The sequence below is a fragment of the Nyctibius grandis genome, chromosome Z (genome assembly GCF_013368605.1).
Source record: "Nyctibius grandis isolate bNycGra1 chromosome Z, bNycGra1.pri, whole genome shotgun sequence".
Lineage (NCBI taxonomy): Eukaryota > Metazoa > Chordata > Aves > Nyctibiiformes > Nyctibiidae > Nyctibius > Nyctibius grandis.
Window position 1 is genome coordinate 33,368,327 of NC_090695.1, and position 23,465 is coordinate 33,391,791.

At 36.6% G+C, this 23,465-nt stretch overlaps 1 protein-coding gene across 1 annotated transcript in view; it reads left to right on the forward strand.

Annotated features, from left to right (window-relative positions):
• Positions 1-23,465, forward strand: part of LOC137676957 (lysine-specific demethylase 4C-like) — a 231,841-nt gene that overhangs the window by 196,265 nt on the left and 12,111 nt on the right. The window contains exons 13-14 of the mRNA XM_068424161.1: positions 3,395-3,580; positions 10,542-10,712. Coding sequence (XP_068280262.1) covers positions 3,395-3,580; positions 10,542-10,712 — 357 coding nt within the window. The remainder of the gene's footprint in view (positions 1-3,394; positions 3,581-10,541; positions 10,713-23,465) is intronic.

A 23,465-nucleotide genomic window follows, 5' to 3' on the forward strand; every position in this document is an offset into this window, starting at 1 on the left:
TGCTGCCTGATACAGTTACACAATGTAAATTTGCTTGTGCACTGGACTTTTACTTGTGCATATGTGTACTTTTCAAAATTTGCGCCTAAGTTTGAGACTCATTGTAAAGCTGAGGTCCATCTGCATCATCCCTTTCAGTGTTGTACAAAAGATACAGCATCTTACAAATAATAGGAAACATATTTCATTTTTTGTCAACCTGAATTCTTTCAGTGCTTTCTGAAAGAAGACTGCTTTTCAGAGTTTTTCTGGTATTCATAGGGAGAAATAGTTTTTTTTTTTCCCCTGCGTGTTCAGTGACTTTTTTTTCCCTGTTCACATCCATGATCCTTATCTTTTTGATACCTGAAGAGAGTAAGAGTGTAGCACAAAAGATTAATATGTGTTTGGAGTTAACGGATGTGACAACTACCTTCCTTGTATATGCAGTGAGATGGATTCATCTCATGGTTAAAACGCAGGAAGTATTTTCACTTTCATCACGCAACTAAGTCTGTGTTCACATAATTACATACGGCCAAGCAGTATTCCCTTTATGTGAGAGTAAATCTGAAGTAATTTCACTTTTCATCAGTATTACTGTAATTTTATACCAGTATGATGGAAATCAGAATATAGTCAATAGTAATTTGACAGCTTTTTTTAAAATTAATTTTTCAGTACTTTCAAGTTGAGACTGTGAAAAGTACTGTGAGAAATAACTTTTCTTACAATATGCCAGTTCGTTTAATATGTTCTTATTAAGTTAACCTGTGCTGGAAGAGAATAGAGAAGTTGATCTCTTTTACAGGGAGGGCTGAAGTTTTGCTCTAATTTCTGTGGATTTGGCCAACCCATTTAATGTGTTACATTTTCAGTTTTCCTGACCTCACTTCCAGCTTCCCTTCCACCTTCTCTCACTGTCCTTATATTGCTTTTATATTCCTCAGCTTTTCCACTTCTGAAAGGTGATAAGCCTTAAAATATGAAAATAGAACAATTGTACATATATATATAGTTCTAAGTGCATCTTTTTCTGAACCATTAGTCATGTAATGTAATGTTTTAGCTTTCTACATCTACCAGGTTTTCAGGACACCTTAGTAAGATGCTGAAGAAACGTACAGCCACATTGTAATATTTACGTATTTGCTGCCTTGCACAAGTGCAGCCAATAATTTAAGGGGATCAGCATTTCCTGCTGTAACATACTTCCTCAAGTTGCAGCTAGTTTAGCTGCACTTCACCATTTCTGTCCCTTTTCCCCATTCTCTACATTTTGTTTGAACTGCATTTTTGGAGTGCTTCAGTCAGAACATGCAGCCAGGTTATTTTGGTTTGTGCTTTGTTTTTTTTTAATACTCATACGTGTTTCGTACTTCAGTCATCTTCTTTTGTTAAGCTGACTGGTGAATTTATGTGTATATCTGTGTGAAAAAGCATTCAAAAGGAGCTGTGTATTTGCATGAACTCAGTGTCTAGACATTACATGTAATAAATTTACATTGTATTTTCATTCTGGAATTCCCATTTTACTGGGTTCTGAATATGTATATATAAAAAAATCCTTAAGCTCCCTCGAGAAACAGTTACTTGACTTATCTGAAAATGGCTTCATGCACATGAATACAAATGCACAATGAGATGTCAGCATATCAGTGAAGTCTCTGGATCATTTCTTTTGATGGCGAAATCATCTTTACCTCTTACTAGTCTTTCAAGCCTAATACTGCTACAGCAGACTGAGCTGAGTTCTGGTCCTTTTAGTGAATGATAGATAAAATTCTTAACTAAGTTTCAGATGCCAGATGCTATTCTTACTTCTGCTTGTGCAAAGCTGTGCAGGCTGTTGGCTTTCAGAGGGTGGGTATGAAGGCAGAACTTGAAAAGTTCTTCACCTTCAGAATGATGAGTGAGCTAGAACCCTGCATGATTGATGAGCTTGACAGGGCTAGCGCTTGCAAAAAAACATTATTTCAGTCACAAATGGAGTGCCAGAAGCCATTTAAACTATATGTGCTGAATTATACTGTAAAATTTCTGCAGATTTTCTTCAGAGTATGGAAATCAATAAATAATAGAACAAAATCCTCTGGTAACCTGGGAAGAAGAATTTGATATAAGTTAGTTTTAAATACTTTGAATTGTTAATCATACGGTAAAAAAAAAAAATCAAAATTATTCTTACTCATGTTCCCAGCATAGGCAGATAGGAGGGTGTTTAACAAAATCAGTGACTAGCAAATGTAGAACAAATTGAAGGAATCACTATTACAGCAGTATGTTTTCAAATTATTGAGTTCACTGTTTTGTGTCATTAAATAAAATGTCTGTATTTTTAGAATAGCTGAGGTAATTTTATGATCATCAATAACATTTGCAGTTTTGTTAGCTGTGATGAGAGTTCTCAGAGGATAGTTCCCATATGTAGTATAACACAGTTGTCCATAGAAGTTACTGAAGTAATTATTCTACCTAGTGTCTTTGTTAATGTCTTTTGGTGGCAAGATACCGATCATCTTGTACTTTCTCTTTTTTAGTATGGTGGAGCTTATTCTCCAGACTTAGTTAACCTGGCTCATGTCCCTTAATTTGTTTCATATGGGCCACTTACTTATGTCACTTACAAAATAGTCACAATTTTGGCAAAAGGAAATGAAAACCAGACTAGAAAAAATGAAAAGGGGCTTAGGAACTGCCTTCACGTGTGGAATTATGCTAAGGCTTGAGATAAAGAAAACATTTATAACTGTGAGATTTATGCACTATAACAGGTTTTATGAGGTGGCCGGCACTTGTTCTTGTTGAATCTCATGCTGTTGGTCTCGACCCATCTATCTAACCTGTCCAGATCCCTCTGTAGGGCCTTCCTACCCTCCAGCAGATCGACACTCCCACCCAGCTTGGTGTCATCTGCAAATTTGCTGAGGGTGCACTCAATCCCTACATCTAGATCATCTATAAAGGTATTAAACAGCACTGGCCCCAGAAATGAGCCCTGGGGAGCACCGCTAGTGACCGGCCGCCAGTTGGACTTTGCCCCATTCACCACCACTCTCTGGGCTCGGCCATCCAGCCAGTTTTTAACCCATTGAAGAGTCCACCCATCCAAGCCCTGGGCAGCTAGTTTGTCTAGGAGGATGCTGTGGGAGATGGTGTCGAATGTCTTACTGAAGTCTAGATAGACTACATCCACAGCCCTGCCCTCATCTACAGAGCGGGTCACTTGGTCATAGAAGGAGATCAGGTTGGTCAAGCAGGACCTGCCTTTCATGAATCCATGTTGGCTGGCCCTGATGCCCTGATTGTCCTGCATGTGCCGTGTAATGGCACTCAGGATGATCTGTTCCATCACCAATGGAGTCAATGGAGTTGGGTTAGTATGGTAAATATTCTGTTTATTTTACTTCTACAGAAATGTATCTTCTGCAGACAGAGAATTAAGAAAATCTCTGGTGCCTGCATTCAGTGTTCATATGGACGCTGCCCAGCTTCCTTCCATGTTACGTGTGCCCATGCTGCAGGAGTATTGATGGAACCCAATGACTGGCCATATGTTGTCTACATCACGTGTTTCAGGCACAAGATCAACCAGTATGTGGTAAGGAATTTGTTTCCTTATTTGTTAAAAAATGGAATGGCAGAATTAAAGTTTCCAGAGAAAATGGAAGAAAGGATCCACACCATGTATTATAATAGCTCCATCTATCATATTTCCATACATAGCAAACTATTACATCTTGAAGGTTTTTTCTTATGCCGTTACCTGGGAGAAATTATACTTGATATGCCTAACACATTTTTGCATTAGAGTCATTGTTGAATGTATTGACAGCCAGAACAAGTCTTTGAGTTCTCTGTTTTGTTAATCTGGAGTGTATTACAAATACCCAGATCACAGTATCTTGCAAATACTCACAGATACTGCAAGATAAAGGGTATGTTGTGTATGTGAGTTCTTTGTTCTGTAGCCAGTGTCTTGCGAATATCCAATTATAATTATTCTGTCATCTGGCAAAGTAACACTGGTATGTCATGAAAATTCATGTTATTACTGTGCCTTTTTATTTCTAGTCTGTGCTGAGGAGGAACCTTTAATTTTAGATGAGACACATGAAGAATTAGTTATTATTGTCTTGTAGGTTTTAATGTCTTTTATTCAAGTGAATTGTTACTATTTCAGTTAGGAGAGAACTCTTGCCATTTATTTTGGACTTTTAAGACTGTATTTTGTTTCCTAGCAAACTAGAAGGTCTTATTAAGGAAATAGCTTGGTAAGTTAGTCAAGTTGAGAATTTGCAAGTTGCAAACTTTTTCTCTCCTTTGTACAATAACAGTGAAAGAAATAAACCCAGGTAATGTCTGTATAATATATGTCTGTCTTTCAAGAGTCAGTGTGTCTTTGGTCTTAATGACAAGAATACTGAAGAGGAAGATTTTCTTTCCAGTGTAGTAAAATGTAATGCTTCCCAACTAATCAGTCAGTCCTGAGTGTTCAATCTGCTGGTGGTTCTTCAAAAGGAAAACAAATTATCTGTCCCAGTTTAAAAATTCCACAGAACTGTTAAGCCTTTTAAAAATTTTTGTTTTCCAAAATGAATTAACATGTGAAACCAGTACGCCTCATGTGGTTTTAGTTTCTTCAAACATTTTTCAAGAAAATGAGTTTGGTTTGAAAAACAAACAAACTTAAACCTCTATCTGTACAGGCAACTTAGATACTTTTCTTGGTTTTCTTGGAAGACATTATCATTAGTTGAAAATTATTGGGTTAAAATAATGGCTGGTAAAAATAGGGCTGTTCTTCCCAAATATTTTCTAGTGTTTGTTTGGGACAAGTATTTATACTCTAGGTAGTGGGATTTGCATCAGTAGCTGGGAAATCTTTCCCTGATCAAATAGCACTTTCTGCATAATACTTTCTCCTATTCCCACTTCATATGTATATTGCAGCCATTTCCTCAGCCCTTTAATTTTTCCAACTTCCTCTAATATATCTGTCTCTGATGCTGGAGTCTTCTTACGCTGTTAAACAATGCATGTCATTTTCTTCACCTTATTCTCTTTTATGATACTAAATGGTAAATGTGCTGAAGTTTCAGATTATTTCTTCTGTGTTTATACAGCACATCATATAGTGGTATATCTGTCCTAAACAGACTTTTTTTCTGGTATTTCTGTGTTCATGTCAGTTATTAATAGAAATACTTACAAAATATTAATGAAAACTAGGTAGGTTGTTAAAAGATAATTTATACTTTCAATCTAATATAAAACAGTGCAAACTTTAGCATTTAATTTTCTTAGTGCACACTTTCTCTGGAACAGAAAAAAAGTTATTAAATAGCTATTATTTTGAATGCTAAGAAACAAAACACATGCTCATCTGAAAAAAAACACAATAGTAAGAGAGTAACACGCAATCCCATAAAATCAATTTTTTCTTAGGGATTTTCTTGACCTGTATTAGGTAGTGTCAAAGAAAAAAAAAACACCAACTATGGAAAAACAATTTTGTGTGGCTACTATTTAAGAAGTTGTGTGAAAGACGCTCAAAATAGCTTGGAATGTGGCTATCACGTCCTTTCCTGAAACTTGGCACCAACCTTTTTTAAAAAACTCTGCATTATTAACTTATTTTGTGTGGCTCAACTCAAAATCAGATTTGCAGAAGAGAAAGAAAAATTATGCTTTTGTGTTTTTCTTTGGGCCAAACCGTGGAAAGATCAGATATTTTGTTAAAGAATCTTTTTCTGTGAAATTCTTAACTTACTCCTGGAACAAAGGGGGTTGCCATATGTTTGTATATGCTTGGTTTTATACTCTTGTCTTTGGGATAATTAATCTAATCACATCTTTAAGCCTTTGGAAGTTTTTTTTCCACCATTGGTGTTCCTGTTATGCTTTTCTTAGCTATTAGCTATTCCTTCATGCAGAAATTACATTGCTCTTCACCATTAGGCATCGCAATGTATCTTACTTCTAATGAACTTTTTTTGTTTGTCTGTTGTTTTAAATTCCTTGCTTGAAAGCAGAACAGGGGAATCATGCAGAATGAAATATTATACTCACTTTGCAAATTTTTACAGGAATCAAATAGATTGTCTTGTCAGCAAGAAAAAAGTCTCTTCTGGTATTTAGCAGTTGAAAACATTGTACATAAAGCAAGTACGCTATTATTTCTCCTCATTTCAAGGAAACAAACCAAACATTGTATGATTTTTCACTAATATAGCTTCTAGATATTCTGCCTAAATGCTCAGTGAATACCTGTGATTGATACTTTCTCCAAGTTTAAAAAAAAACCTAAACAACACAAAATTCAACAACCAAAGGATAGCTTCTGGGCACTAGGAAAAATTGTGATATGTATCTGTAGTGGTATTGTAATACGTAAATTAATGAGGGTGCTCAACAAAAACCCTAGCTACGTACAGGTAAATATGTATTATTACTGGTATTAGTGTATCCCTTCACCTTAGGCAAGTTCTTATTACAATGGTGAGGTGCAGTGTGCATCCAAATTATTTATGGCTGTGATCTCAAGCAAATTGTGTCCAAATTATTCATCAATATACTTTCACAAATCTTTTTCACTGGGGATCAGATTCTGTATTGTCTTCAGGATTTTTTCCTAGAGTATTATTTTAATGTCAACCATGGAAAACACTGGTGGTTCTTCTGGTGAAAAATCATCATAAAGACCATCAAAAGGGAACGCATAATCCTTGCATCCTTATAGTGCAGCCAAATTAAGTAAATATACAAGTACTAAGAACTGGAATTTTTAAATGTTGATATGACTTTCAAAAATATGTTCTGTGGAGGTCCATGGACTCAAAACTAAGCATGCCTCTTGTATTTACTGAAGGTACAGCTTTAGAAATAACAAAAAAAATTGCTAGCAGGAAAGCTGGTTTATACAGAATGTTTTTGATTATTCCTGTCACGCCTATATTATTTTGTTATGTATATTGGAGTGTCAAATGTGCAAGGAAGTTTCTGTGATTTACTACTTACAGACAGTACGTCGTGTTCTTTTCATGTTTTCCTCTTCGACTGTGCTCGTCTCTGGACACGAAACATATCCCTCACACCTTTTTGTCATCAAACTGCAAGAACACTTGGAAGCATGGCTGAGAGTAGGTGCTGCAGATGGATTTGTTTTGATTAAAAGGACTCTTTATACACAAGGAAATGAGAAAAAGAAGTTGTATGCAACTATACTAACAGGAAAAAAACCCCCAAGGGATCCATACAAGATTAGCAAAGACAGCACTGAGGGTCAGAGAAAGCCAGCTGGAGGCAAACATGTGCACACAGGTGATGGTTCATTTGGAAGGTGTGATCAGAAGAGGCCATTTAGGCAGCCCCAGTTGCGTGCATTTTGAAAGAGAAACTGTCTTTAGAAGGGGCAAAGATAGGAGTTGCAAAAACCCCCTGGATAGGAGTTGCAAAAACCTACTGTTGCTGCTTTTTGAGCTATTTCAAATTATCTTCTGCTATTATCAGCCAGTTCTTACCTCTGTAGCACACAGGGAAGAAAGGGATGCTCTCAAATGGAAGCTGTAGATCCTTTTTGTGTTGAATACCTCAGTAATGCAATGTCATTGCTTGCCACTGTCTGCTAACTACTGCCAGCCCCTTAAGATTTCAGAGAGACTAAAGCATGCCTTAGGAAGGGCATATTCAAAAATCATGAGCCAGCATATTTTTGAAATGTCATTCATCATTTCTATGCCTAAATTGCAGTTCAGAGGAGTAAGCTTAAAATGATGAAGTGAGAGTTATGTTCCTGTATCAAATAGCTCTCAGAATTTTGAAGATCCCCCATTAAAAATTGTAGTCAGAGAAAGTTTCTAGATATTTATATATAAATCAGATGTCCATTTCATCATATTTATTATGATTTCATGTACATATAGTTCATATATTTTATACTTAACAAGATTTTTGTGTCCTGCCATACAGAAAATGAAGGATACAGTAATTTTCCCTCTTATCTTTTGGTAGTTACACACAGAAGGGGAGTTTAAATTTTTTTCCATTGTATCTGGTTGTTTTCTGTATTTCTGCCACTATCTTACTTCATCCTTGGCTTAGGTACTGTTAAAGAAAATCATGCTTTTTAAATCACAGCTTTCTCGATAATCTGTTAACTACCACAGCTGTTTCTTTAATCTGATAGACTCCCTTACATAACAACTGTCCTTTCTGATCAAAAATGACATTCTTAAGATCAATAAATTCTTAACATTTTCTGACAGGAAATGTTTTCTGAGACATGCAATCAATTACAGAGTGTGCTTGTCAATATTTTTTCTGAGAAGTAAATCAAGAATCCTACCAAGTTAACATACGAAAAAATAATCTTCTCCTTGAGCTAGGATGCATTTCTCTTTTTTATTATTTGTTCTAATGAGCAACGGCATTTCTTCTCTGAAAATTTTATCTTTAAATGAGCCTGTATTGTCTCTTAAAATACTATATTTTGCCTTCCATCTTCTCTGAATAGTTCCATCTTCAGGGTTTAAACACATTTAAACCGTTTAATAGAGCTATTTCTCCTTGGGCTTCTGTACTATAATATCAAACTTCTTCTATTATCTGATATAAGTAAATCAATTAATACACTCTAGTTTACTTCTGATCCTTCTCCCCCCACAATAACTGAATAGGCTAAAATCAAGAATTGAAAGATAAATTAACATTTATGTTTACGTATGTTTCAAGACTGGATAAAAAGTGCTAATTGACATATTATCACTCCTGTGATAATATCAGTAAATTGTTATTTATGCAGTTAATTCTGCTACTTAGTCTAACTATAGACAGGTGAAATGAGGAAGAAACAATTTTGTTATACATGTAAATGGTTAAATAATTTCTGAATATGCTCAGAACATTATTTCTAGGTAAACTTGAAAATTCTTTAGAAATATCATTGGGTTTTACTATCTGAGGTGACCTCAACTAAATCCTCCAAATGCATGTGTCAGACAGAGCTCCGACACACGGAGATTTAGCGCACTGTCTCCAGAAATGGTACAGAATATTTGTACTTGGTTTGCCCTTAGTTTGCAGGAGCAGAGAGGTTTAAAAATTCTAAATCCCAGAAACTGGTCCAAGAAAGAGACACATTAGTGACTACAGTCTCTGCAAAACCAGATGTGTTCAAGTTTAGAGTGGGTTCTTCCTCTTCCCCAAAAGCATTGACATTGCTATTAATGCTTGGAGTCTAACAAAAAGAACTAATGCTGTCCTTGGTTCTCCCTTTGATATTAGTGCTAAAAATTCTGCAGCTGTAGCATTTTCCAGATTTTCACAGACACTTTTCAAGATTAATATATTGATTGAAGAATTCAGTGCCTTTGAATGTTTGAAAAGCAATGCTAGGAAATCGAGTAATTGCTTTAGCATATGTAATAACATATTTTCATGTTGTTTATATAAACTTTTCTGATAAAAAATATTTCATGCTTAGTATATACCAGTGTAGTTGCCCCTTGTAGTAGCATCTTCCATTATAAGAAAAGTTCAACTGTTCAGATATAGCCAAAGTCACAATAACTCACTTTTGCATAAACAAGTGGACCTTTGTAAGGTAATGAATAGACAGTCAGGAAAGAAGACATAGGAAAGAAGTGCCTTCCTTGTATTATTAGGATGAATAGCTCTTGATTTTATTTTTCGTGGTGAAGAAGGTTGCTTTTTACGTGGAAGGTTCATGGGGATACATTAGTTGGGGGCTGATATGTAACAGCTGTCTGCATGATGTGAGCTTCTGAGCATTTACTCACTCACAAGGTTCTGTCCTTTCTTTTATTTATAGAATCCATCGAGCAGTTATTGATGTAGAATGTTTGCATAGTTTAACAACCCTAGTACTCCTCTGATTGATGTAACTAGCTTTGGAGAATTAAAAGTGAGAAATGAAAAAAAATTATTGTTACTGATTTACTGCATAAATAACTGATGAAGAGGCATCAATGTTGGCTCAAGTTTTAAAGCGAAAGTTCTGCACAGTATGGGTTAAGAAGTTACTCGGATACACTGCTGTAGACAGCTCTGACAAGAACTGGATATGCATTTAGTTATTGCATCCCGTTCAGCAACATATTGAGCAATTATGTAGAATCATACTGAAATCTAGTACTTAAAAATCCCATCATTTAAAACAATGCAAGACCATAATTTGGGTTCATCACATTTTACCTCTTCAAGCAAACTCTACAAATTATTCTAGAAATAAAATTTACAAATGTTGCTAATTGTGTGTTATTGATTTAATGCAGAATAGTTAAAAGGCATCAGTTGCAAAAAGATTTTCGAGTGCTGTGATTTGTTATTCTTCAGGTGCCATTTGTTTTCTCATAAAATGCAGAAACCTTGCCTATAAAACAAATTTGTGTGATCATGATTGGAAGGAATGATTTTGCATTTGAAGTTTTTATATTGAGTGGTGGACTGTTATCAGTTCTGTTTTGACACTGATAAATTTCTGATGAGTAAGCTAGTATTTTAAAATAACTTTTTCTTTTAAATTCTTCCTTTTTTTCAAGAGAGCTAAAGTGTGTGAGAAGGCCATTACAGTTGGTCAGACAGTCATCACGAAACATAGGAATACACGATACTATAGTTGCAGAGTCATAGGAGTGACATCTCAACTTTTCTATGAAGTAATGTTTGATGATGGTTCTTTCAGTCTGGATACTTTTCCTGAAGACATTGTAGTAAGTACTTTCTCAGATACTTGTTCTTTCTGGTTAATTTTTTTTTGGTTTTGTTTTTTTGTTTGGTTGGTTTTGTTTTGTTTTTAAATTAGAGAGTTGGCACCTTTTGAACTACTTATTTTGGCCTTGAGGAGATAACGTCTTAATAATCAGTTCACATTTGTTACTTTTGCTGCTAAGAATGATTATTTTCTAATGGGCTTCCAAAGCTTGGTTGTTCTAATTAGTCCTTGCCATTTGACCAAATGAATCAAAATTAATCTTACCAAGTCTTTTAATTAAATAAGAAATATATATTTAATAAAGGATATGAGAGAGGGAATTCCATATATTCTTATCTGTCTCTCAGAGATAACTTGTAAAAACTCCTTGCTGAATAGAAAAATCCTGATGTAATGGGAAGAATAGCTCTCAAGAATCTGTTCTAACAACTTGTTTACACCTTCTGATATTTAGTTTGTGAGATTACTTTATTAATGATAAAAATCATCAGGGAGAAGAGTGTGTAGTTTATTGCATTCCCAAAAAGCAATTGAGATTTTGATTTCCCTTATGCACTTACATAAAATACCATGTTTTTCAGAACTGTTAAGGACCACATTGTGTAGTTAGCACATATGAACAAAATTTGCGGATAATTGGGGAAAGATTATGTTTCCCTCCACGTTTGCAATGAACATTGGATGTCAACTTCCATTGTGTTCATCAGGTGCCGCTTGATGTCTTTCTCACGATATGACTCTAATCCTTGTTTACCTTCCTGCTCCTCTGAGTCTTTTTTGTGCTGAACTGATATTTTTGATATACTTCCTGCTAATAATCTCTAAAAGTTAGTCTTCAGTGAACACTGGTGTGCAAAAGTGCTGTTTGTTGCAAGACCACTTTTCACTGAGCCCTGTGTCCTGTTCTGTATGTAGAGGGGGAGAGTCTGACATATGCAGCAGTGCATAAGAATACACGCTTTGCAGCTCAAGGGACACAACCCCTAGGAGTACTCCATATTCTTCTCCTGTGAAAGTCTTTGAACTGTTCTGTTTTCTGCAGGCCTAATGTATTCCTGGAACTAGCATTAGCTGACAGACAAATCAGTGGAAATGTTACTGTTTTTCTTAGAAGCTTCTTAGTTATTGAAAAGTCTGATGCCTTTTGAAAATACAGTATTTGAAAGGGTACATTTCAGAGCAGTGTACGGGGATTGAGCTGTTTACCTCCTACTGGCCTTAATAAAAGACAGTCAGCAAATCCCTGTTACACGTCTTTGAAAATTTATCCTTTAATTCGAAACACTCCAAAAGGCTCCATTGATGATCAAAGACATTACGATTTAGGATGATCAAGATATTAAGGAAATGTGTCTGTACTGTTATTAGAAACCCCTCTTTTGTGTATGCCTGCATGAAGGATCTGGTAAGGCAGAGATGAGAAACTGCTTGCCACCCTAGTGGAGCAGTCTGATCTGGAGCTAGGAATAAATGTAATCAGGTCTGGATATGCCTCAGTGCTTCTCAGATAGTGAATGAACAACGTATAATTGTTTGATGGAAACACCAAATGAATTTCACATTCCTTAGAGAAATCTTGTTGTGTTTTCATTAGATAATATACCTGCAGCAGTTACTGGAAGGGGGAAAAAAAAAGTGGTTTTTCTTCTGCCTGGACTAAAACTTGCTAATCCATGCAATGCACGTATCAGGTGTTAGTGCCGCTGGGAAGACTTATTCATCAAATCTGGTGTGAAAGCAATGTTGCTGCCTATGGAAGAACTTATTTTTCTAATCTCTTTTCACTTTTCAACTAGCTCACAAAGATAGCGGGAGCTTTCTGCTTTTCCAGTATGTCCTGAATCCACTACATAATTTCAGCTCAGCTCACAATAGACCACAGTTCCAGTGTTCAGCCACAGTGATTTATTTTTAAGGAGGAAAATAGGGAGCAGAGACATTTCAGTCTCAAAGCTTCATGAAACTCTGTTTCACACAGGGCATACATTGTTCTCTTCTCACATGTATTTTTCTTGGTTTGTGTTAGCATTTGCTAAATATATCAGGGGTTTTTTTAAGTGTAGGTGTTAAATGTAGGCATAGCTATATAGATTTTTTTTTTTTATTTCAAGCTATTGCTTGGGTACTATTCCTGATTTCTATCTTGTCAGAATTTCTTAGAATAATCACTCCTCAGTTACAATGTTTAAACCCATTAGATAGCTTGTTGCTGTGCTAACCAGTCGGCTTTCCCTCAATCCAGCAGGTATAAGAGGGTACAAAGAAGTATATGGGTACAATTTTTTTTCTGGAAAAAACAGCAGAACATCTTCCTTTCCAAATCATGGAAAGACTGCAGTGAGGGGGATAGTACATAATATGTTAAAGGAGGTGAGGTGACAGCTTTAGCAGTTAGTTTAGTGATGCATGCACACAAGTAGGGAGTGCGTCTGCTGCAGTCCTGAGTAACTGCTACCAACAGACAGCATGTATGTGTGCCGCTTGCCACTTCTTGAAGTATTAATGCTCTGTAACTTGTCACACAGCCCCTAGCTCAGCACCAGGAGTACTGTCCTGCCCAATAGGCTAGATGTCAGTTTACAGATTATGTATCAGGAAATAATGTCTCAGTTGTTTGGCCTGCTCGGTTAGGGAGAGTGTCCCACAGTTCCTTTTTTTTTTTCTTTTTTGTTAGTACCTCATGGACATATCTCCCCTGGCATATCTTGGCAGTTTGCTATAAATGAATATTCTGGATATTTAGCTAGGAGTTTTGTTTATATATTGTGGATGTCAATAATGTCTTAACAGCAAATATAATTAAAATATATATACATATATATGTACCCTGGAATTAGAGCTAAGGATGAAGTTGTTCCCACATTACCTAATTAAAATCCCAGCTAAACAGGGAGACCTTGCAGTATACTTGGTTGTGGGGTGAAAAGATCCCACCAAATTATATTGATTGCAAGAAAGAGAGAAAGAAAAAACAATTGCAGAGTCAAGCATGCTTTGAGTCTGCGGGGAGGTCTGATTACAGGATAGCTGAGCACATATCTCCTGAAATGGTAGACATCCTTCCAGGCCATTCGTCCCAGTAAATACTCTGGTCCTGCAGTGACAAGTTTACACAGCATTCTCTGCTGTCATGGTTTCACCTTGTGGTTATCAAGCAAACTACATGAACAAAAATGAGTGTACTTCTCTTGCTGCCATGACATACCCATACTGTGTTTTAGTTTACTGTTAGGTGTATAAATGTAGGGGTTCTCCGTTGAGAAGGTAATGCTGATCTGTGGGTTGTCATGCCCACAACCTAAAATGGACTTTATTTATCAAAATCTATAAATTGAATATCATCCTAAGTGGTATTGTAGCTTATGGAATGCTGTTGTAAATGTTACTTACAAGCAAGAGCGTCTTAAGAGCTGAGGAAGTGAGATATGTTTGGAAGGACACTTGGATGCTGTATTCAGAAGTTCATGAGTTGGTTTTGCAAAACCACATTTGGTAGTTTTCTGAGATCTCGATAAAATCCAAAAAGCATGCTCTTGAAAGGGTGTATATTAGTGCAGGTTAAGACATTCTGACTGCAGCTGACAAAAGCAGAAACAGGAAATTATTTTTGCTTGTGTCAAGCTGGTCCATCCAACATCTTGCTTGATATTTTTTTTGTCTACCACATTTTTTGAAGTGGATGCCAACTTACCTGAAAAAAATTCAAGCATTAAAAAAAAGCCATCAAGCAGTGGATTTTTTAACATACCAGCAGTGATACCTGGAATCCTTAACAGAGTTATGTTGATACTTACGCAAGTACCTTCTTTCAACAGTGGACCCAAGAGAGCCTTCAGTGTGAAGAGAACGGTGGAGATTAAGCTCTGTCTTTCTGTGTCTATCAGTACTTTAAATTCACCACTGGCAGCGTCAGAGGAACAGGGCTATTGAGAACTCTGACAGCCAAAGTACTTCACTGAAATCATGAAGGCTACATCTTCTTACAGTGTGCACCTAAATTTCACAAAGCCCAAAATTATTATCATCTGCTTTCTTTGTAATAAAATGGAGCACATTTTAGTTGCCAGTATTTGAAGAAAACCCTGCCAATATGATAGCAATGTAATTTGAGAAGCTATTATTAAAAATACAGACTTTTCTCAGCCAGGGACCTTCTTTGCAATCCTCTTCCTCTGTCCTGGCCCACAAATGCTTACTTTACACCCCCTCAAAATTATGAAGTGAAATCTTCGATGTCTCATGACCCACACTCTAATGTGTACACATACTGTGTGCATAGGCTTGCCAATTATCCTGTCTTCCTTGATGATTGTGGACTTACTTTGATTCTGAATGATCCTTCCTGGCCTAGATAATCTGGCAGAGGTTTGAAGCTGCATAGGCATTTATAATCCTAGAAGTTGCTCAAGATGAGGTGAACTAATTTGGGTAAAGTACAGACAAAGGAGTCAGGCTGAGTACGGATTGTCCCAAGGATAGTATTATTTGACTAATGAGAGACAGAACGGATTTACTTCATCTGCCTTTGAGATGTAGAACAAATGGGATTTAGCTGGACGGTTCTTCAAAAATTATTTCCTCCACAGGCTAGCCAAAGGGAACATTAGTTTTAAACCGTAATGTGCCATTATGTAGGTGGTACTTTTTACACGTGCAGGTTACAAAAGGTAGCACTTTTGGGGGCTGTGAGTGTCAATGCTTGGCTTGTAGCTTCAAGGACAAAGTCTTACTTCTTCACAAGAACTTCTCCCTAATGACTTTGTCCAGACTACTGACTTTCACTGGTGCAATAAATGTGTGTCTGCATATGTCAATATGAACACTCAATCAGCTTCTCAATTTCTGTATATGTTAATACTTTTGCTACTGGTTTTGAAAAACCATACTGCTTGAACAGTGGGCACTTGGAAATACTAGGCTAGCACATAAGTCTTGACAGTCCATTAATGTCCATCTGGATATGAAAACCAGAAGATTTGATTCTAGCCCTAGTAATTTCCGAAGGGTGCTGTGGGATTTTTTTATATCTATCCTACAAAACAGATGTATGTAACTTTTCCTCCATCAGCCTTGTCTGGCATTATAAATGACTAAACTCCTGACTACTTTCCAGCATTTTTTCCAATGGTTTCTCTTCTGTATGCCTTTCTCTCTTTACCTCTTCTGACAACTGTTTTCTGCTTGTCTACCTTTTCAAATAAAAGCTTTAAATAGTAGTGCTTACATGCCTCCTTGTATCCGTGAAAGATCCATTAGACTTCTGACAGACAATAATATCTTATTGTTCTGTTTTATTATACTGGCATGTAATCTGTAAAGAATGGCTAAGGAAATTAGAACTATTGAATTCGCACTCTTTCTGGGCAATCTATAGATCCTTTGGATGCACTCCGATATCACCGTCACCAGCCATTTCTGAGAATGTGAAATAGAAAAGCAAGGAATGCATTTCTGAAGGTAACGAGGATAGATCATATTTGGTATAAACTTAGTCAAAAAGTCCTCAGAACTAGTTGTGTGATGTGGGAAAAGAGACCTAATGAATTATAATAGGTTTAGCAACCTTTTTTTTTTATTTCCTAACTGAGACAACATTGAGTTTCTGAGACGAATAAGGCACTACTCGTGTTTGGCTGGCACAATGTTTTTTACAGCATTATAAAATTACCTGCTGTGTACTTGAACTTATGACTCAGCAATTTTTATGGTGTGACCATTGACAGAGAATTCTGAAAAATTCTGGAAAGCAAGTTTGAGAGCTGCATGACATGTCTCGCAGGGGTTTCTTTTCCTGGTTAGATTTGTAAAAATTGTGTAGGATTTTGCATTGTTCTTCTTTGAAATACTCCAAGGAGTTAAATATGTATATATGTTTTGAAGAATTTATTTCAAGTTCGCATGAGCTGAGAAATTTATTTTAACACGTTTTTGTAACCCTGAACTTTTGCACTGGATTTGCAAGCACTGATACACGGAATGGTATGCTTTGCACATGCAAGTCATTGTTTGCATCTTCTGAATGCTAACACAAATGAATTCATGTTTTTTAAACTGTGATCTTATTAAGCTAAAATGAAACTTTTTAAAAAAGCAAAGACTAAGGCTTCATACTGGAGACTTTTATTCCATTGTTTAACTCTTGAAGCTGCAAAATGTCAAAAGGTGCAATAGTCTGATTCTAATCTGAAACTTGTTGTACAGTACTATAACCATATTGATTTAAGTGAGTTACTTTCACTTTACTCCATTGTGGAGAACAGAAGTGATTTTTCTGTGGCTCTTGCTTTTTCTTTGTTTCCTGTTACATGAAAAAGACAGGCAACTTAATAGATAAGCATAAAAATTAATATAGGACAGATTAAAGGCAAATTAAAGCTTCAAATAGGAGTGTTATCTTTACATAGCTTCCTGTGTATAATGACCTTTCCACCTCATAATGGAATGCTTTATGGATCCTTATCAATAATGATTTTAGATGAGTTGAAGGTAATGCCCCCACAGCTCCATTACTTTGCAGTTTACAATAAGATGGCTGACTTTGCAGTGAAGCAGGTGAGAGACAGAAATCTATTACAACACTTCTTGTGTTTGCAAAAGTGAGTGTGCATCCATGTCTGGGACCACAACGAGTACAGCCGTGATGAGCATGTGGAGCACAGCGAAATCACCGGAATTGCACCGGAACCATTGAGATGAGGTGGGACTGCTGGCAGTTGGGGACGAGCATTATTTCCCCTCCCTCCTTTTTTCAGAGGTAGCCCAGGAATTGTAGGATTTTCAGATCTGATAATTTACCCTGTTTGTTGTGTATTTCAGAAGTGGATTATTTCTGGACTTGCCATGTGTGTTTGGGGTGGAAGCGGGAAGAAGGAGCATTTTCCTTCCTGTGTGTTACAACCTGAGGCACAGGCAGGAGCAGAACATGAGCTGCTCTTTGTACTTGTCTGACTGCAGTTGATTTGCTGGGAACTTTAAACCGTTAGGCCTTCAGGCCTTCACCAAGGTGGGCAGGATACAAGGTAGTACTGTAGGATTCAGAGTCTCATCTAACTTTAATGTGAGCATAAGCAAGGGTTTTCTGCTGCACTAAAGGAGCCTTGTACTTCAGTCAGGCATAGCGAATCAGACATCCTTGTGTCCTTGCCAACTTCACCTTCCTACTGGTGACACTGAGTTTTGTCCCTTAAGAGTATATTGTACCCCCAATTAAGGCTTCCTCAGTGTCCTCTGTACTGCACCTTATTGTGATGCCCAGAACCACCCTGGACATCCTAATCCACATCCTTCAATGTGGGTTTGAATTGTGGCCTTCTGGGCAATTCTGCACCTGTCAATTAGCATTACACATGCATTTGTATTATTAATATTTTGCTGAAAGGCAATGTAGTGTTTGAAATAGTAATTTTCTAAGCTGAATGGAAAGTAAGAATTTTTTAGATGTATTTAGGAATGCATGATCCAATTTGTCTTCCAGTTTCCCTTTGGTGAAGGCACATATTCACTTTGTAAGAGAAGATTCAGTAACATTTTAAGGACAACATATTATACATAAATTCAAAGTATTTTTATAGTATGCATTCTGTGATCCGATGCTAAATTTGTTGAATTACAGTAACTAATCTGTTAATCTGATGATTTCGCTGAATTTATACCAATTCAAAACCAGAATTGCACTCCTGGGAATCAGGCCTGCTCTTTCAAAATGTTAATGCACTGTGTAAATTGCTGTTCCTGCTTAGATAAAATTCTGACTGTGGCAAATTAGCTACCACTCTCCAATTCATGCAAATTGTCTTGAAATGTGTGAAACGTAATTCTGTGTTTCTAAAAATTTGTGTTAACTACCATATACTCTCAGCTCCCAAGGGAAAAACACAGTTTAACAGTCTGTTGAGATCAGAGGTTATTTTCAGAGAGTTTCCACAATTTGTTTCTCCATTTCAGCTTTAATGGTATTGGTAGATACATTCACTTTTTGCAGCTGCAATATGTTATTTGTTGGTATGACAAGCTTTTCTAAATCAGAGGTGTTAGTTGTGATCACATTAGTTGTACTCCTTATGAAATAATCACTGGTAAGCATGACTGTGGAAGCTTAGTCACTAGCACTCACACTGAAAGGTGATGTTAGCTGAAGTAACGCAGGTAGAGGACTTGTATTAAGTGCCTTTGCAGAATGGCCTTGGAGACATTGCAGCTCCATCCTCAGGACTGTTCATAGGTACCTTTCCTGCTCTGCCATGGGAGCCTTTTCCTGTCCTCAATCTGTACAGCAAGAGCTAATCCCTCCTGACAGCATGGTCACCCCGTGCTTAATTCTGCACTCCTTCCCTTTCAAACCATCTTCAGCTGGTTCCTGTCAGTACAGAAAGCACTATCTCATGGTAGGTACCCTCACAGCAATGAAGTAGGATAGTAATTTAACTCAGGTCCTAATTTGAGGGGGAAAATTAGAAATGATTGCTGCAGTTCAACTAGACTCAGCGAGAAGACCATTCTGTGCAAAAGCACAATAATCAGGCTTGGATTTTTCCTACTGTTTCACTTAGTGAATCTGGGGAGTAGAAATCCACTCGAAGTCTTACAAATGAAAATCAGCTGTAGTTAGTGTGTTTTGTCTGTGTTGTGAGAAGTAACTGTTAATTTTGTGATTCATACCAGAATGCTTGTTTGCTATAAATTGAAATGAATGTGCTATGAATTGAATTTGCTGTGAAATTAATTTCATTTCCTCCAAAATAAAAGGATGGAGGTATCTGTTATTCGTTTTTGGAGACTATGCATTAATTTTAAGTTATTTTTCAGAAACCACAGAATTTCTAGGATAAAAGCCCAAATGAGTCAATATTATGGCTTGCTCCATGCAAACTGTGGTTAGATAGACTAATACGAAGGTCTGAGCCATTCTTATGGATTTAAGTAATGCAGGGGATGACAGAAAACGGACAGTTTCTGTTTCACAGTTTGATTTTAACAATATGTATAAATTTACAAATAAAGACAAGATGAGTGGTAGTAGAAAAATATGTACATATGCAGGATATGAAGGCCAGTTTTATTGCAATTACAGAGTCTGATTTAGCTCTAGTTTGTCTTTTCGGTATCTGTTTCTCTTTGATCTTGAAACCTAAGGGCTAGATTATCTGCTTTCAGTCTGCCAGGAGGAGGATTACAATATTGTCCCATGGCCCCTGTGTGTCAGGGATAGAACAATACAGGAAGGATCTGTATCACCAGGCATGTTGCGGGGCTGAAGCCAGGCTGCTGCTTACCTCTGCCTTTTGCCATTCCTTCTTGCCAAGTTGCATGACAACAGCATAGTGGGGTTCACGAGAACCCTGTGATACAGAAAGCCACAGCAGCGTGACAGAATGGATTCTTACCCAGTCTTCCTTCAAGACTGCTGTTGATTGATTTGAATATGTCTTCCTAGAGGATTTTGATGTCGTATGGTACAGAAGTCATGAATTACTTCAAAGGATAAAAAATATATTCAGCTAAACTAATTGTTACAAATACTAGTTTTGAGCTAACATTTAAACTGTCTTTAAACTGATAGCATCCCAGGAAGAATAATGCCAGTCAGGTTCTATATATTTATACTATTCTTTTACCATTATGTAAAATAATTTATATAATTCATGTGTATTTCGTTCTGTCGCTGTGTTACAGAGCCATACAGCAAAAACAGGATTAGAGGTATGTGCTAGCTTACAAAACCTGTTGCAAGAGCCACACTTAACCACTTTAGCACTGTATTGTTTATGTCAATTATACCGTCAATGGTATTTGACAAGAATTTGAATAAACAATGAGGCGTTTTGGGTAGAAGAATGTTATTGATAGAGTAGATTTGAAAATTATTTAACAAGCTCCAGAAGAATGGAATGATTCAGAAAAGGAAGAGACTACTCCATATGTCTAACAATTTACCTTAAATGATGCCAGTTTATGAATGTAAACCTCAGGTTTGTAAAACAGTGCAACTATAAGGGAAAAATTTATGCTTATTCAGATCGCTTAGTGGTGAATAAGAGTAAACTTCAAGAGTGAACCACTTGCAGACAATATTCCCACTTAATACTGTACACCATAAATTGATTTTTCTTCAATATCTTTCCAAGTTTTTGGCCTTATTTTTTAATATACAGAAAAATAAATCTCAACCTTCAGTGTATTGTTATAGATATATATGAATGTTTTAGGGCTATGTGCAGGGAAAAATGTCCTCCAGTAATATTCATCAGCTGTAGAGGAGGGTCTTTGGACTGTTACTTATGGACTGCAAATGTCTTTTATCTCACAAAGTTTAATTCTCCTCTTCCCTATTAAGCTTACTTTAGGAGCACAGCTGTGACAACTGACTTTAGTAATGTCCCACAGAAAATATTCTGATCTGATCAAGATGGAGATTGATTTTCTTCATCCTAATAGGAGAAAGTCCACAGAATGCTCATGCAAAAGTATGGGTGGGAGACAAAAGCAGCTTTTAAAACAGACATACTAGTCTAGGTTATCAATTCAAGGATTGAATCGGGAACCTTCATTATCACAACTCTTCTATCCTCTCGAGTCAGGGTAGGATCACATCATCAAAACAATTAACAAGACCCAGGTGATCTGATGAAGTTGCCCCCTGATTTGAGTAGACAAGTATTGACATTTTTCCATTTGAACTTGATTGTTTCCTAGCAGCTATTTTAAATATTTGACTATTGTTGGGTTTATACCTCCTCTAAAAGATGCCATATGGGCTGCGTTTTCCTCTTTTCAAACAAATTCTTGAGATACAATGACCAATGTTATTGCTATCATATCAAATACAATATTAACCTTTATTATCATTACTTTGTTAAAGAAGTTAATTGATTCCTTCTTCACCGATCACATTCCACATTCACCAAAGACTGAATCAGATTTGGAAGGATATGATTCGATTTAAGCTCCTTAAAGATCAAACACTGAGCTATAAGCTGACTGTTGAAAGGTAGAACATTGTACAAGCTAATGAAAAACTTTTCCTTTTTCTAGATTCAGGAGGAATAAAGTGGTGGAGGTTTTGTGTGTTCGGAATATTCAGAAAAGTTTTTGAGAGCTTTTTTCTTTTCGTGTATTTAACCTGAAAATATTTTTAAAGTGTTATTAAATGATGTATAGAAGTCTCTAGGTCTTTTTTGTTCAACTGCTGTCTTCCTCACTGCGGAAAAATCCCTCAAACTGAAAACGTTTTGTTTTTCATTAAATAATCAAATATTATACTTTGTCCATGTCAGTATTTTCATTTCTTAAGAGTTTCTCTCTATCTATCTTTCTGTCAGACAAGAGACTCTCTAATTTAACATTGGCTGATATTTGTAGTCACAGAATAATTTCATCCTTTCCTACTACAATCTTGACATGGAAGACCACAGTATCCTTTCTACTATCCGTTTAACATGCAGACTTCTTGTAGCCAGTGCCTGAAGATATGGGCCAATTTTGCCCTGTTGACTTCAAGAATTGCACCACAGAGTTTTTTCTTTCCTCTGAATTCACTAAAGATACTTGTTTTCAGTGTCGCTCCTTTGGGTCAAACGTAGAAGAAGTCAAAGGCTCTTGTATTCTTATAATTTCCAAAATAATTGTTGAATTTGAAACAGCTTAATTAGTAACATAATTGCCAGGCAAAACATTGTCAAAATAAAATCGTAGGTATCTGGGGAAAATCTGTTTCTGACAGTTTTGGAAAATAGTCTCAATAGTTCATAAATTCATCTTAGACCAGAATATCTATACTTTTTAGCCTTGATTTAGGAAAGCATATTTTTTTAACTTTTAAAAAAATTAAGATATTTTCTTCAGCTGTCGGTGCTATATTCAAATTATGGGAATCTTGCAGCACTTCACAGTTTCTGGATTCAAGTGCATTCTTCCAGTGCAGACTTCCTTTTTTTTTTCTTAGTATGGCTCCACATTTGTTCCTAGTCTGTGTCAACCATCACCACCCTGCCACTGCAACTGCATTTACTGCTTCCAAATGCTCTGTCCAGCCTCAATGAACCAGAGTGTTGTTCAGCCTCTGTCATAAGAACAAAGGAATATCAGAAGAGAAAAACAGCAAAAATGTCTGCTTTATCTTTGTTCTGTACATGAGAGTTCCTTAGGGACACAAAGGAGACAAATCCAGTATTACAACATATTTTTCCAACATGTATTGCAACTGGATTGCTTACTATTTTAGTACAATGCATATAATGAACCCCAAAATGAATGTTTCTAAAACCAGAAAATACCACCTGTAATAAATAAGAAAAGCTTAGAATAATTGTTATTTACAGGTTTTTGTTCATAAAGAAACGTTTTGAATAGCTGTAAACCTAGCACTGGTGGGACCATATCTGGAGTGCTGTGTCCGGTTATGGACTCACCTGTATAAGAAGGACATGGACATTCAGGAGCAAATACAGTGAAAGAATATGAAGGTGATGAAGGGACTGGAGCAGCTGTCATATGAGGAGAGGCTGGGAGAGCTGGAACTGTTCAGCCTAGAGAATAGTAGACTCAAGGGGATCTTATCCAAGTGTATAAATACCTGGTGGGGCAAGTAAAGATGATGGAGTCACCCACTTATCAGTGGTGCAAAGTGACAGAGTGAAAGACAACGGGTACCAGCTGAAATACAGGAAATTCCTTAACATGGAATTTTTCTCCATTTCAGAGAAGACTTTTTTACTATGAGGGTTGTCAAATGCTGGACTAGTTGCCCAGGGAG